The 14836-nt window shown below is 53.0% G+C and overlaps 2 protein-coding genes across 4 annotated transcripts; both read right to left on the bottom strand.

The window, feature by feature from the left end:
• Positions 1–3826: 3826 nt before the first annotated feature.
• Positions 3827–5068, bottom strand: LOC123380676 (keratin-associated protein 5-6-like). 2 transcript variants are annotated; one of them, XM_045039728.1, is made up of 3 exons: positions 4682–5068; positions 4371–4603; positions 3827–4226 (listed from the first exon to the last, which is right to left on the bottom strand). In XM_045039728.1, the coding sequence occupies exons 1-3, from the start codon at positions 4820–4822 to the stop codon at positions 4181–4183; spliced, it is 420 nt and encodes a 139-aa protein (XP_044895663.1). In that variant the 5' UTR covers positions 4823–5068; the 3' UTR covers positions 3827–4180. The 2 variants fall into 2 exon arrangements, with proteins under 2 accessions (XP_044895663.1, XP_044895662.1); XM_045039727.1 differs by having other exon boundaries at positions 3827–5024.
• A 5891-nt stretch (positions 5069–10959) lies between these two features.
• Positions 10960–12191, bottom strand: LOC123380680 (keratin-associated protein 5-7-like). 2 transcript variants are annotated; one of them, XM_045039736.1, is made up of 3 exons: positions 11806–12191; positions 11504–11727; positions 10960–11359 (listed from the first exon to the last, which is right to left on the bottom strand). In XM_045039736.1, exons 1-3 carry the CDS (start codon positions 11944–11946, stop codon positions 11314–11316), a joined length of 411 nt encoding a protein of 136 aa, XP_044895671.1. In that variant the 5' UTR covers positions 11947–12191; the 3' UTR covers positions 10960–11313. The 2 variants fall into 2 exon arrangements, with proteins under 2 accessions (XP_044895671.1, XP_044895670.1); XM_045039735.1 differs by having other exon boundaries at positions 10960–12148.
• Positions 12192–14836: the final 2645 nt, after the last annotated feature.

Below are 14836 nucleotides of genomic sequence, written 5' to 3'. Positions count from 1 at the left end.
GGGGAGTTTTGGAGTGTGTCCCCGTGGAGATGTTAGCTCTCGGGCATGTCTGCACTGAGGTTGGCTTACCCTCTGTTTCTGTAAGTTGTGATTCTCTGTCTCTGCCCCTCTGTCTCTCCAACACAGGGCGGGGCGTGGGGGGGCATGCAGCAGGATGCCCTGTGACCTCGGTTCTTTGGTGGATCTGACAAGGGCTGCTGGTTTTTTCAGTGGAGCCTTTTCTTGGTGGGTGGAGGGGCGTGGCCACCTCCAAGCTCCTCCCATGCTCTGCAGGCATGGCTTCCCTCCTGAAGACGCTTTCACATCCTATCACAATGAAACCCTCTTCTAGCATGTCATGTCCACGGACCAAAGAAATACAGCCGTAGAATATATTAAATGTCAGCTTCTGGGAAATACTTTGGTGCCGTCTTGAATATTCCTTAGGGGGGTTCATGACGTTTGCCCTGAAATGGGAATCTGCAGTCCATGACTAAAAGGCGCACCTTCGATGGCAATCCCAAGGTGGTTTGGGAAGATTCTTAACCGTGGACGAGTTTCTTCCCCATAGAAGAGGATGCCCAAACAACGTCACGTCACATGAATTTGAGAATGGAGACCTACTCCGTATGTGATAAAATTCAGCCTTTGACGTGTGCAATTGAGTGGTGTTTGGTCGATTCGCAAAGTGATACAAGCATCACTTGTGACTCGTTCCAGAACATGTTCATGGCCCCCCAAACACAACTCCGTAACGCGAGCACGTGGTATCCATTCGTCCCTTCCCACCCAGCCCCCAGAACATACTGATCTAGAATGATTCTTCATTGCTAGTGTAGATGGCTTTGTGGACACTGTCAGAGAAATGGGGTCGTATAGTATGTGGCCTTTTGCGTGTGTCTCCTTTCACTTAGCATACGGTTTTCAACGTTTTTGTTTGTTTCTTTGTTTGATTAGCATGTATCAGAGCTTTATACCCTTCGAAAACGAGCTAAGTAAGATCCCATGCCATGGATAGACCAGTTTGTTTACCCACGCATCAGTTGACGGACATTTGGTTATTTCCCCGTGGCGGCCTTTGTGAAGAATGCTACTACGCGACGTAGCACACGAATTTTTGCATGCTGTACGTTCTCTCTTCTCTTGGGGATATATCTAGCAGTGCAATTTCTGAGTCGCATGGAATCTCTACTTAACACGTGGGGAGCCGTCAACCTCTTTTGCAAAGCAGTTGCCTCCATTTGAGTCCCATCGGCAACGCGCGGGGCTCTGGTTTCTCCACACCTTCCCCAGGACGTCTTATTGTCTGTCTTTTGGATCCTAGCCATCCTAGGCACTGGGATCTCCTTGTGGTTCTGATCTGCATTTCCCTGATTCCTAACAACGTTGAGCATCTTCTCATTGGCTTATTCGCCAACCGTGTACCTTCTTGGACCAATGTCTATCCAGATCCAGTGCTCAATTGTTTTTTTCTTGTGTGTGTGTGTGTGTGTGTGTGTGTGTGTGTGTGTGGAGGGGGGTTCATTCTTATTCATTGATTGGTTGCTGGATTGACTGGTTGATTTCGAGGAGTAAGAGTTTTGCCTATGTAACAGTGTTACATTTTGATGGCACCCAATTTGCCTGAGTTTTTCTTCCTGTGCTTTTTCTGTCGTATCTCAGAGCCATTGCCGAGAGAAGGTCTCAAAGACGTAACCCAGGATTTCTCCTGAGAGTTTTATAGTGCATCGTTTTAACTTTGATGCTAAAATGCTTGATCCAGATAGAAGGATTTTTGTTGTTGTTGTTGTTGTTGTTGTTGTTGTTGTTGATGTTGTTTTCTTATATGATGGGATGTAAAGATGCAACTTCATTCTTTTGAAAGTGGATTTCTAGGTGTGTCAGCACTCGTTATGGAAAAGACTCTTGCATTGATTGTTTTGGCACTCTGGGTGAAAGTCAGTGGAACGTAAGTTCAAGGGCTCGTCTTCATACCGTCCATTCTATGGCACTGATCTGTGAGTCTATCCTTCTGGCAGCACCACAGTGCTTCCATCGCTGTAGCCGTGCAGCACCCATTGCCATTGGGATGTGTGAGTCCCCCACCGTTGAGTTTCTTTGGCTAGATTGTTTTCGTTACCCGACATCCCTTTCATTCATTTCCGCATCCATCGTCATAGGAAAGTTAGGGTCAGATGGTCAATTTCTGCGAAAAGCAACATTGGATTTTGATAGTGGTTGCATTCAATCTGCAGATCATGATTTGTAGTGTTGTCATTTTCACCATATTCTGTCTTCTGATCCATGAACGTTGGATGCCTTTGTATTTAATGTACTCTTCTATACCTTCTTTCAGTGCTGTTTTGCAGTCTTCAGGATGTCAGTCTTGCACATTTTTCGTTCCGTTCATTCTTTTTTCTTAAAGTGTAATTATTAAATTACTTTGAGTGAGACAGAGAGAGAGAGAGAGAGAGAGAGAGAGAGAGAGAGAGGGAGAGGGAGGGAGATGGAGAGAGAGAGAGAATCGCATGCAGGCTCGATACTGTCAGCATGGAGCCCGACTGGAGGATCCAACTCACAACTTGAGCGTCACAACTTGAGTGAAAATCAAGAGTGGGACGCTAGACTGACTGAGCCCCCCAGGTGCCCCTTCAAGTATATTCTTAAGCATTTGTTCTTTTTGAGGACATTGTTTTCTGAATTTCAATGATGATTCTTCATTGCTCGTGTCTAGAAATACAGCTGATTGTTGTATATTGCGGATGGATCGTGCAACCCACTGAGTTGATGTATGATTGTGGTTTGTGTGTGTGTGTGTGTGTGTGTGCGCGCGCACGCGCGCGTGTGCGTGCACGTCTTAGGTTCTTTTGTTTGTGCAAGATTATGTGTTCTGTGAAGAGACCTACTTTTCCTTCTTTGTTTCCCACATGGATGCCTTTTACGTCCTTGTCTTGCCTTATTACCCTGGGTAGACCTTGAGTGCAATGTTGAGTAGATGTGGTGAATGTGGACATCCTTTCCTGTCCCTGACCTTCAAAGGAAATTCCAGGCTTTCAGTGGGACGTGTGGTGGCAGCTGTGGCTGTTTGGTAGATCCTTTGATCGGGTCGAGGACATCGCCTTCTGTTGCATCCTGTGTGGAACCAACGCTGTGATGTCTGTGAGCCCAGAGATGGAAAGAGTGCTCGTCAGTCTGTGCCGAGACACCCTGCCTCTGGTGTCTGAAAACGGCACCGTTTCTCCTTTTGTCATCCGGAACACCTGAGGAACACAGCCCATTTTGAAGTCACTGCCCTGTCTCTAGGCTTGGCTCCTGCTCTGCGGCCTGGATGGGCGCAGACACCACTCATGGGATGCCTTGCGAAGCAGATCATGGCATGGGGAAGGAGCAGCCTCCACGATTCCAACAAAGTGTGAATCCCACGGAGGCTCAGCTGTCTGGGCTCCCTTAAGCCTGATAAGAACGACTCTTTTACATTCAGTCGTCTCTTCCTGACTTATTGACTCATTCCTCCATGCGTGTAGTGAGTCGTTCCTGATTGAATTCCACAAACGTATGTGCAGCGAGCAGTGAGCCAACAGTGGAGTGACAGCAGTGAAGATGTGGGGAGCAGTGGTCCCTTAAGAAGTGAGATGAGGGACACACGGTGTGTTTTGCAAGTGAGACCGCGGATGGAAGGAAACCGCCACACGAAGACCAAGACTTATGGGGGGAGAGTTTATTGACCACTTATGGGGGTGGTGCAGCAAGACCCATTGGATCTTAACACACCTGTGTTAGTGAGGCAGCTTCCAGGAGACATTGCGACGCCAATGCCATCAAGCTCCTAGCAAGCAGACGAGAGCACGGATGTGGTGCTCTGACACAGAGAATGATGAGAGAGGGGGATCTGAGCCACGTCCTGGCCCTGTGGGCCTTTTGCAGGTAGTGTGGCTCAGGCGTGAAGGCATGGCAGTAGGAGAGGCCAAAGGGCCTGCAGGATGGGATCGCCTTTGTCGGGAATGTGTATGAGAGTAGTCCATTGCTTTGCCACAAGGGCTGGGGGCAAAGTCTAAGCCAAGACACCGGAGGGATCCAGCAAGTGGAGAGGAAGTGTTTGGGGGGCGGGCTTTGTGTGTGTGTGTGTGTTTTTTTTTGGGGGGGGTGTAACCAGGATGTACCTATAGTCACTTGAGGGCAAGCACAGGTCTTTCGGAGTTCCCTGAGGCCATCAGCCAGAGCCTCAGACCTTGCACTGGCAGCAAACGGGGACACAGCAGCTGGATTGGCTGCAGGAGGACCCACAGCCGGAAGAGCAGCAGCAGGGCTTGCAGCAGCAGGACTGGCAGCAGCAGGGCTTGCAGCAGCTGGACTGGCAGCAGCAGGGCTTGCAGCAGCTGGACTGGCAGCAGCAGGGCTTGCAGCAGCTGGACTGGCAGCAGCAGGGCTTGCAGCAGCTGGACTGGCAGCAGCAGGGCTTGCAGCAGCTGGACTGGCAGCAGCTGGACTGGCAGCAGCAGGGCTTGCAGCAGCTGGACTGGCAGCAGCCACAGGAGCCACAGGAGCCACAGCCCCCCTTGGAGCCCCCACAGGAGCCACAGCCCCCCTTGGAGCCCCCACAGGAGCCACAGCCCCCCTTGGAGCCCCCACAGGAGCCACAGCCCCCCTTGGAGCCCCCACAGGAGCCACAGCCTCCCTTGGAGCCCCCACACGAGCCGCCGCTGGAACAGGCACAGGCTGGCACACAGCAGCACACGGGCTTGCAGCAGCACACGGGCTTGCAGCAGCACACGGGCACACAGCAGCTGGAGCCGCAGCCCCCACAGCTGGAGCCGCAGCCCCCACAGCTGGAGCCACAGCCTCCAGAACAGCCACAGCAGCCCATGTTTCTGGTGGGTTTTGGGCGGAGTCGGTCAGAGATGCAGGTGCAGAGGGGAGGTGTTCAGGTGTGGAGTCTCCTGGGCCGGGGGCCCTGTATATACCTGCCAGGGTCAGGTGAGAGGCTGACACACTGTCACTTCCTGGTTCCTGTTTGTGCCACTTTGCAGCGGACAAAGGATGAGTATTTTTCAGAATTTCATCATGACCATGTGATTGTATTGACCAGAACGTCTTTGGTGGGTTTTGCCTTTTCCCCAGCGCCCGACTTGCATCACGTGACGGGCTTGTGTTTCAGAGTTTGCAGGGAGACGGAAGCAGCGCCTCGGAGCCCTGGTGGTCCCACCCTGACCCGATTCGTGACCCTCAACAGTCTTGGCATGATTCCAAAGAGCACATGACCGGTGGGCTCAGGGTGTGGAGAGTGTGGGAAGCAGAAAGCCACCGTGGCGGTGGGCAGTGGGAAGGGCCCTTCCTGTCCATCTCCGGGCAGGAGGTGCTTATGGGCATTCGGAGCCGGTGGCGCCCACGGTTCTGGGCTGGGACCCTGATGGCGGAGCCTGGGCTACTCAGGGTCCTCCTTGAATTGCCTCGTGGGAGTTCTGCTTTGACTGAAATCGCGGGGCAGGGTGGTGCTGAGAGATGCCTTGAGCCAGCTCCTGTGCTCCCGAGGTGCCCTGCCTTCCTTCTATGGTTCGGAGCCGCCCGATTGCCCTGTGGGCATCAGGATCCATCCGTGCTATCAGTACGACGCCCCTTGTTTGCCTGTAGACCCCGAGGCACGAGGAGCCCAAAGTGGCCGGGTGGCCGCCTCACCTCCAGTCCAGCGGAATGGTCGTGTGTCCGTGCTGGAAGCCTTTCTCCCTCCGCAACCAAGAGCTTCAGGCCAGCGGCGCATGAGGTCCCGGCGACTGGAGAGAAGAACCACTTTGCTAGCGGGTCAGCAGGAAAAAGAGTGAGGAGGATGTGGTAGGAATCACCGGCCGTGCGTCTTTCAGGTCCTTGACGCCGATGCTCTCCGTAGAGTCCCTCAGGAGTGTAGCGCAACCCACCGTTCCTAGCCTGTCCCCTTGGGGTCTGGTGGCTCGCCCTGGCCTCGCCCGCCATTACAGCCCTCAACGCGTGGACCAGGGAACCACGCGTGAGAACAACGGTTTCTGCCCCGGAAGATTCGGATGGCTTGCGGGCTGGATATCAATATTCCATTTGCTCGCGTGACAGTTGAAAACACTTGGCTGTACATCGTTCCAAGGGCGACTTACACATATGTGGCATAAATGTGTCTTGTGGAGGCCGAGAGCCCCCTCTTCGGAAAGATAAAATCAAAAGAATACGACAAAGCTAAGACTCCCTGCCAAAGGGACGCAGGGCTCAAGTCTGAGCAACGCGAAGAGAAATGCCCTGCAGGCCCTTAGGCTTAAGTATCTATGCCACCGCCTTTATTAGTTTGACAAATTCCCTTCAAATTTTAAACCACGCGTGCAAAGTCGATAGCTTTGGTTTCTCTTTTGCGTGTCTAGGTCTCGGTTGGGCGTGTTCCTTTCCTTCCCCACCCTGTCCCGCCACCCCCCCCCCCCCCCGCCAGGCATTTTTCTGTCCTTCAGGCTTGGGAAGTTTCCATTGACCTGCCTGAGTTCACGGAGTGCGTGCACACCGTGTCCGGTCAGCTGATGGGTCCATCAAAGCCTTTCTTCGCCTTTGGCACAGTGCCTTTGATCTCTAGCCCTTTCTGGGAATCTGTGGTAGGATTTCCTGTCGCTGCTTCCGTCACCCGTTTCCTCTCGGAGGTGTCCTGAGAGGCTCAGCGTGTCAATCATATTTATTTTAACTTCCTCGTCTGATCATTGCAAAGTCCCTGCCGTGCCTGGGTCTGGCTGTGATGCCCGCTCTGTGTCTCCCAGCTGAGCTCTTTGTCTGTTAGTATGCCTTGTACTTTGATGTCGAAAGCGGGACGTGATGCACCGGGGAAGAGGAATGGTGGTACCTAGGCCTGGAGGGGTGTGTTAATAAGGGCTGGGGGTGAGGGGATGTTCTTCGTCTTTTAGTGACCTGGCCTGCAACCTTTACTAGGCGGCCTCAGTCGGTCCCCACCACGCCCCCGCCGCCAGCCGGGCTGCCACCCCGCCGCCAGGTGGTCATGAATCAGCCTGGGACTGGAGCTGAGTATTTCCTCCCCTCCAGGTCACTGGGCTCTGATTAAACCCCAGCAACGTTGGGCTTGGTCAAACCATGTATCCTGAGGGCAGACCTCAGGAAGGTGGGGACGTGCTCTGGCATAATTCTACATGTCTCCTTCCATGCTCCCTCTGGCCCAAAGCGTGAGGGGAGTTTTGGAGTGTGTCCCCGTGGAGATGTTAGCTCTCGGGCATGTCTGCACTGAGGTTGGCTTACCCTCTGTTTCTGTAAGTTGTGATTCTCTGTCTCTGCCCCTCTGTCTCTCCAACACAGGGCGGGGCGTGGGGGGGCATGCAGCAGGATGCCCTGTGACCTCGGTTCTTTGGTGGATCTGACAAGGGCTGCTGGTTTTTTCAGTGGAGCCTTTTCTTGGTGGGTGGAGGGGCGTGGCCACCTCCAAGCTCCTCCCATGCTCTGCAGGCATGGCTTCCCTCCTGAAGACGCTTTCACATCCTATCACAATGAAACCCTCTTCTAGCATGTCATGTCCACGGACCAAAGAAATACAGCCGTAGAATATATTAAATGTCAGCTTCTGGGAAATACTTTGGTGCCGTCTTGAATATTCCTTAGGGGGGTTCATGACGTTTGCCCTGAAATGGGAATCTGCAGTCCATGACTAAAAGGCGCACCTTCGATGGCAATCCCAAGGTGGTTTGGGAAGATTCTTAACCGTGGACGAGTTTCTTCCCCATAGAAGAGGATGCCCAAACAACGTCACGTCACATGAATTTGAGAATGGAGACCTACTCCGTATGTGATAAAATTCAGCCTTTGACGTGTGCAATTGAGTGGTGTTTGGTCGATTCGCAAAGTGATACAAGCATCACTTGTGACTCGTTCCAGAACATGTTCATGGCCCCCCAAACACAACTCCGTAACGCGAGCACGTGGTATCCATTCGTCCCTTCCCACCCAGCCCCCAGAACATACTGATCTAGAATGATTCTTCATTGCTAGTGTAGATGGCTTTGTGGACACTGTCAGAGAAATGGGGTCGTATAGTATGTGGCCTTTTGCGTGTGTCTCCTTTCACTTAGCATACGGTTTTCAACGTTTTTGTTTGTTTCTTTGTTTGATTAGCATGTATCAGAGCTTTATACCCTTCGAAAACGAGCTAAGTAAGATCCCATGCCATGGATAGACCAGTTTGTTTACCCACGCATCAGTTGACGGACATTTGGTTATTTCCCCGTGGCGGCCTTTGTGAAGAATGCTACTACGCGACGTAGCACACGAATTTTGGCATGCTGTACGTTCTCTCTTCTCTTGGGGATATATCTAGCAGTGCAATTTCTGAGTCGCATGGAATCTCTACTTAACACGTGGGGAGCCGTCAACCTCTTTTGCAAGGCAGTTGCCTCCATTTGAGTCCCATCGGCAACGCGCGGGGCTCTGGTTTCTCCACACCTTCCCCAGGACGTCTTATTGTCTGTCTTTTGGATCCTAGCCATCCTAGGCACTGGGATCTCCTTGTGGTTCTGATCTGCATTTCCCTGATTCCTAACAACGTTGAGCATCTTCTCATTGGCTTATTCGCCAACCGTGTACCTTCTTGGACCAATGTCTATCCAGATCCAGTGCTCAATTGTTTTTTTCTTGTGTGTGTGTGTGTGTGTGTGTGTGTGTGTGTGTGTGGAGGGGGGTTCATTCTTATTCATTGATTGGTTGCTGGATTGACTGGTTGATTTCGAGGAGTAAGAGTTTTGCCTATGTAACAGTGTTACATTTTGATGGCACCCAATTTGCCTGAGTTTTTCTTCCTGTGCTTTTTCTGTCGTATCTCAGAGCCATTGCCGAGAGAAGGTCTCAAAGACGTAACCCAGGATTTCTCCTGAGAGTTTTATAGTGCATCGTTTTAACTTTGATGCTAAAATGCTTGATCCAGATAGAAGGATTTTTGTTGTTGTTGTTGTTGTTGTTGTTGTTGTTGTTGATGTTGTTTTCTTATATGATGGGATGTAAAGATGCAACTTCATTCTTTTGAAAGTGGATTTCTAGGTGTGTCAGCACTCGTTATGGAAAAGACTCTTGCATTGATTGTTTTGGCACTCTGGGTGAAAGTCAGTGGAACGTAAGTTCAAGGGCTCGTCTTCATACCGTCCATTCTATGGCACTGATCTGTGAGTCTATCCTTCTGGCAGCACCACAGTGCTTCCATCGCTGTAGCCGTGCAGCACCCATTGCCATTGGGATGTGTGAGTCCCCCACCGTTGAGTTTCTTTGGCTAGATTGTTTTCGTTACCCGACATCCCTTTCATTCATTTCCGCATCCATCGTCATAGGAAAGTTAGGGTCAGATGGTCAATTTCTGCGAAAAGCAACATTGGATTTTGATAGTGGTTGCATTCAATCTGCAGATCATGATTTGTAGTGTTGTCATTTTCACCATATTCTGTCTTCTGATCCATGAACGTTGGATGCCTTTGTATTTAATGTACTCTTCTATACCTTCTTTCAGTGCTGTTTTGCAGTCTTCAGGATGTCAGTCTTGCACATTTTTCGTTCCGTTCATTCTTTTTTCTTAAAGTGTAATTATTAAATTACTTTGAGTGAGACAGAGAGAGAGAGAGAGAGAGAGAGAGAGAGAGAGAGGGAGAGGGAGGGAGATGGAGAGAGAGAGAGAATCGCATGCAGGCTCGATACTGTCAGCATGGAGCCCGACTGGAGGATCCAACTCACAACTTGAGCGTCACAACTTGAGTGAAAATCAAGAGTGGGACGCTAGACTGACTGAGCCCCCCAGGTGCCCCTTCAAGTATATTCTTAAGCATTTGTTCTTTTTGAGGACATTGTTTTCTGAATTTCAATGATGATTCTTCATTGCTCGTGTCTAGAAATACAGCTGATTGTTGTATATTGCGGATGGATCGTGCAACCCACTGAGTTGATGTATGATTGTGGTTTGTGTGTGTGTGTGTGTGTGTGCGCGCGCACGCGCGCGTGTGCGTGCACGTCTTAGGTTCTTTTGTTTGTGCAAGATTATGTGTTCTGTGAAGAGACCTACTTTTCCTTCTTTGTTTCCCACATGGATGCCTTTTACGTCCTTGTCTTGCCTTATTACCCTGGGTAGACCTTGAGTGCAATGTTGAGTAGATGTGGTGAATGTGGACATCCTTTCCTGTCCCTGACCTTCAAAGGAAATTCCAGGCTTTCAGTGGGACGTGTGGTGGCAGCTGTGGCTGTTTGGTAGATCCTTTGATCGGGTCGAGGACATCGCCTTCTGTTGCATCCTGTGTGGAACCAACGCTGTGATGTCTGTGAGCCCAGAGATGGAAAGAGTGCTCGTCAGTCTGTGCCGAGACACCCTGCCTCTGGTGTCTGAAAACGGCACCGTTTCTCCTTTTGTCATCCGGAACACCTGAGGAACACAGCCCATTTTGAAGTCACTGCCCTGTCTCTAGGCTTGGCTCCTGCTCTGCGGCCTGGATGGGCGCAGACACCACTCATGGGATGCCTTGCGAAGCAGATCATGGCATGGGGAAGGAGCAGCCTCCACGATTCCAACAAAGTGTGAATCCCACGGAGGCTCAGCTGTCTGGGCTCCCTTAAGCCTGATAAGAACGACTCTTTTACATTCAGTCGTCTCTTCCTGACTTATTGACTCATTCCTCCATGCGTGTAGTGAGTCGTTCCTGATTGAATTCCACAAACGTATGTGCAGCGAGCAGTGAGCCAACAGTGGAGTGACAGCAGTGAAGATGTGGGGAGCAGTGGTCCCTTAAGAAGTGAGATGAGGGACACACGGTGTGTTTTGCAAGTGAGACCGCGGATGGAAGGAAACCGCCACACGAAGACCAAGACTTATGGGGGGAGAGTTTATTGACCACTTATGGGGGTGGTGCAGCAAGACCCATTGGATCTTAACACACCTGTGTTAGTGAGGCAGCTTCCAGGAGACATTGCGACGCCAATGCCATCAAGCTCCTAGCAAGCAGACGAGAGCACGGATGTGGTGCTCTGACACAGAGAATGATGAGAGAGGGGGATCTGAGCCACGTCCTGGCCCTGTGGGCCTTTTGCAGGTAGTGTGGCTCAGGCGTGAAGGCATGGCAGTAGGAGAGGCCAAAGGGCCTGCAGGATGGGATCGCCTTTGTCGGGAATGTGTATGAGAGTAGTCCATTGCTTTGCCACAAGGGCTGGGGGCAAAGTCTAAGCCAAGACACCGGAGGGATCCAGCAAGTGGAGAGGAAGTGTTTGGGGGGCGGGCTTTGTGTGTGTGTGTGTGTTTTTTTTTGGGGGGGGTGTAACCAGGATGTACCTATAGTCACTTGAGGGCAAGCACAGGTCTTTCGGAGTTCCCTGAGGCCATCAGCCAGAGCCTCAGACCTTGCACTGGCAGCAAACGGGGACACAGCAGCTGGATTGGCTGCAGGAGGACCCACAGCCGGAAGAGCAGCAGCAGGGCTTGCAGCAGCAGGACTGGCAGCAGCAGGGCTTGCAGCAGCTGGACTGGCAGCAGCAGGGCTTGCAGCAGCTGGACTGGCAGCAGCAGGGCTTGCAGCAGCTGGACTGGCAGCAGCAGGGCTTGCAGCAGCTGGACTGGCAGCAGCAGGGCTTGCAGCAGCTGGACTGGCAGCAGCTGGACTGGCAGCAGCAGGGCTTGCAGCAGCTGGACTGGCAGCAGCCACAGGAGCCACAGCCCCCCTTGGAGCCCCCACAGGAGCCACAGCCCCCCTTGGAGCCCCCACAGGAGCCACAGCCCCCCTTGGAGCCCCCACAGGAGCCACAGCCCCCCTTGGAGCCCCCACAGGAGCCACAGCCTCCCTTGGAGCCCCCACACGAGCCGCCGCTGGAACAGGCACAGGCTGGCACACAGCAGCACACGGGCTTGCAGCAGCACACGGGCTTGCAGCAGCACACGGGCACACAGCAGCTGGAGCCGCAGCCCCCACAGCTGGAGCCGCAGCCCCCACAGCTGGAGCCACAGCCTCCAGAACAGCCACAGCAGCCCATGTTTCTGGTGGGTTTTGGGCGGAGTCGGTCAGAGATGCAGGTGCAGAGGGGAGGTGTTCAGGTGTGGAGTCTCCTGGGCCGGGGGCCCTGTATATACCTGCCAGGGTCAGGTGAGAGGCTGACACACTGTCACTTCCTGGTTCCTGTTTGTGCCACTTTGCAGCGGACAAAGGATGAGTATTTTTCAGAATTTCATCATGACCATGTGATTGTATTGACCAGAACGTCTTTGGTGGGTTTTGCCTTTTCCCCAGCGCCCGACTTGCATCACGTGACGGGCTTGTGTTTCAGAGTTTGCAGGGAGACGGAAGCAGCGCCTCGGAGCCCTGGTGGTCCCACCCTGACCCGATTCGTGACCCTCAACAGTCTTGGCATGATTCCAAAGAGCACATGACCGGTGGGCTCAGGGTGTGGAGAGTGTGGGAAGCAGAAAGCCACCGTGGCGGTGGGCAGTGGGAAGGGCCCTTCCTGTCCATCTCCGGGCAGGAGGTGCTTATGGGCATTCGGAGCCGGTGGCGCCCACGGTTCTGGGCTGGGACCCTGATGGCGGAGCCTGGGCTACTCAGGGTCCTCCTTGAATTGCCTCGTGGGAGTTCTGCTTTGACTGAAATCGCGGGGCAGGGTGGTGCTGAGAGATGCCTTGAGCCAGCTCCTGTGCTCCCGAGGTGCCCTGCCTTCCTTCTATGGTTCGGAGCCGCCCGATTGCCCTGTGGGCATCAGGATCCATCCGTGCTATCAGTACGACGCCCCTTGTTTGCCTGTAGACCCCGAGGCACGAGGAGCCCAAAGTGGCCGGGTGGCCGCCTCACCTCCAGTCCAGCGGAATGGTCGTGTGTCCGTGCTGGAAGCCTTTCTCCCTCCGCAACCAAGAGCTTCAGGCCAGCGGCGCATGAGGTCCCGGCGACTGGAGAGAAGAACCACTTTGCTAGCGGGTCAGCAGGAAAAAGAGTGAGGAGGATGTGGTAGGAATCACCGGCCGTGCGTCTTTCAGGTCCTTGACGCCGATGCTCTCCGTAGAGTCCCTCAGGAGTGTAGCGCAACCCACCGTTCCTAGCCTGTCCCCTTGGGGTCTGGTGGCTCGCCCTGGCCTCGCCCGCCATTACAGCCCTCAACGCGTGGACCAGGGAACCACGCGTGAGAACAACGGTTTCTGCCCCGGAAGATTCGGATGGCTTGCGGGCTGGATATCAATATTCCATTTGCTCGCGTGACAGTTGAAAACACTTGGCTGTACATCGTTCCAAGGGCGACTTACACATATGTGGCATAAATGTGTCTTGTGGAGGCCGAGAGCCCCCTCTTCGGAAAGATAAAATCAAAAGAATACGACAAAGCTAAGACTCCCTGCCAAAGGGACGCAGGGCTCAAGTCTGAGCAACGCGAAGAGAAATGCCCTGCAGGCCCTTAGGCTTAAGTATCTATGCCACCGCCTTTATTAGTTTGACAAATTCCCTTCAAATTTTAAACCACGCGTGCAAAGTCGATAGCTTTGGTTTCTCTTTTGCGTGTCTAGGTCTCGGTTGGGCGTGTTCCTTTCCTTCCCCACCCTGTCCCGCCACCCCCCCCCCCCCCGCCAGGCATTTTTCTGTCCTTCAGGCTTGGGAAGTTTCCATTGACCTGCCTGAGTTCACGGAGTGCGTGCACACCGTGTCCGGTCAGCTGATGGGTCCATCAAAGCCTTTCTTCGCCTTTGGCACAGTGCCTTTGATCTCTAGCCCTTTCTGGGAATCTGTGGTAGGATTTCCTGTCGCTGCTTCCGTCACCCGTTTCCTCTCGGAGGTGTCCTGAGAGGCTCAGCGTGTCAATCATATTTATTTTAACTTCCTCGTCTGATCATTGCAAAGTCCCTGCCGTGCCTGGGTCTGGCTGTGATGCCCGCTCTGTGTCTCCCAGCTGAGCTCTTTGTCTGTTAGTATGCCTTGTACTTTGATGTCGAAAGCGGGACGTGATGCACCGGGGAAGAGGAATGGTGGTACCTAGGCCTGGAGGGGTGTGTTAATAAGGGCTGGGGGTGAGGGGATGTTCTTCGTCTTTTAGTGACCTGGCCTGCAACCTTTACTAGGCGGCCTCAGTCGGTCCCCACCACGCCCCCGCCGCCAGCCGGGCTGCCACCCCGCCGCCAGGTGGTCATGAATCAGCCTGGGACTGGAGCTGAGTATTTCCTCCCCTCCAGGTCACTGGGCTCTGATTAAACCCCAGCAACGTTGGGCTTGGTCAAACCATGTATCCTGAGGGCAGACCTCAGGAAGGTGGGGACGTGCTCTGGCATAATTCTACATGTCTCCTTCCATGCTCCCTCTGGCCCAAAGCGTGAGGGGAGTTTTGGAGTGTGTCCCCGTGGAGATGTTAGCTCTCGGGCATGTCTGCACTGAGGTTGGCTTACCCTCTGTTTCTGTAAGTTGTGATTCTCTGTCTCTGCCCCTCTGTCTCTCCAACACAGGGCGGGGCGTGGGGGGGCATGCAGCAGGATGCCCTGTGACCTCGGTTCTTTGGTGGATCTGACAAGGGCTGCTGGTTTTTTCAGTGGAGCCTTTTCTTGGTGGGTGGAGGGGCGTGGCCACCTCCAAGCTCCTCCCATGCTCTGCAGGCATGGCTTCCCTCCTGAAGACGCTTTCACATCCTATCACAATGAAACCCTCTTCTAGCATGTCATGTCCACGGACCAAAGAAATACAGCCGTAGAATATATTAAATGTCAGCTTCTGGGAAATACTTTGGTGCCGTCTTGAATATTCCTTAGGGGGGTTCATGACGTTTGCCCTGAAATGGGAATCTGCAGTCCATGACTAAAAGGCGCACCTTCGATGGCAATCCCAAGGTGGTTTGGGAAGATTCTTAACCGTGGACGAGTTTCTTCCCCATAGAAGAGGATGCCCAAACAACGTCACGT

This window comes from Felis catus, chromosome D1 (genome assembly GCF_018350175.1).
Source record: "Felis catus isolate Fca126 chromosome D1, F.catus_Fca126_mat1.0, whole genome shotgun sequence".
NCBI classification, from domain to species: Eukaryota; Metazoa; Chordata; class Mammalia; order Carnivora; family Felidae; genus Felis; species Felis catus.
The sequence above is the reverse complement of the archived record's forward strand: the minus strand, read 5'-3'. Positions and strand labels throughout refer to the sequence as shown.

Excerpts from the sequence above, each read along its gene's own strand:
- LOC123380676 (XM_045039727.1), bottom strand. The coding sequence starts at position 4,822 with ATGGGCTGCTGTGGCTGTTCTGGAGGCTGTGGCTCCAGCTGTGGGGGC.
- LOC123380680 (XM_045039735.1), bottom strand. The coding sequence starts at position 11,946 with ATGGGCTGCTGTGGCTGTTCTGGAGGCTGTGGCTCCAGCTGTGGGGGC.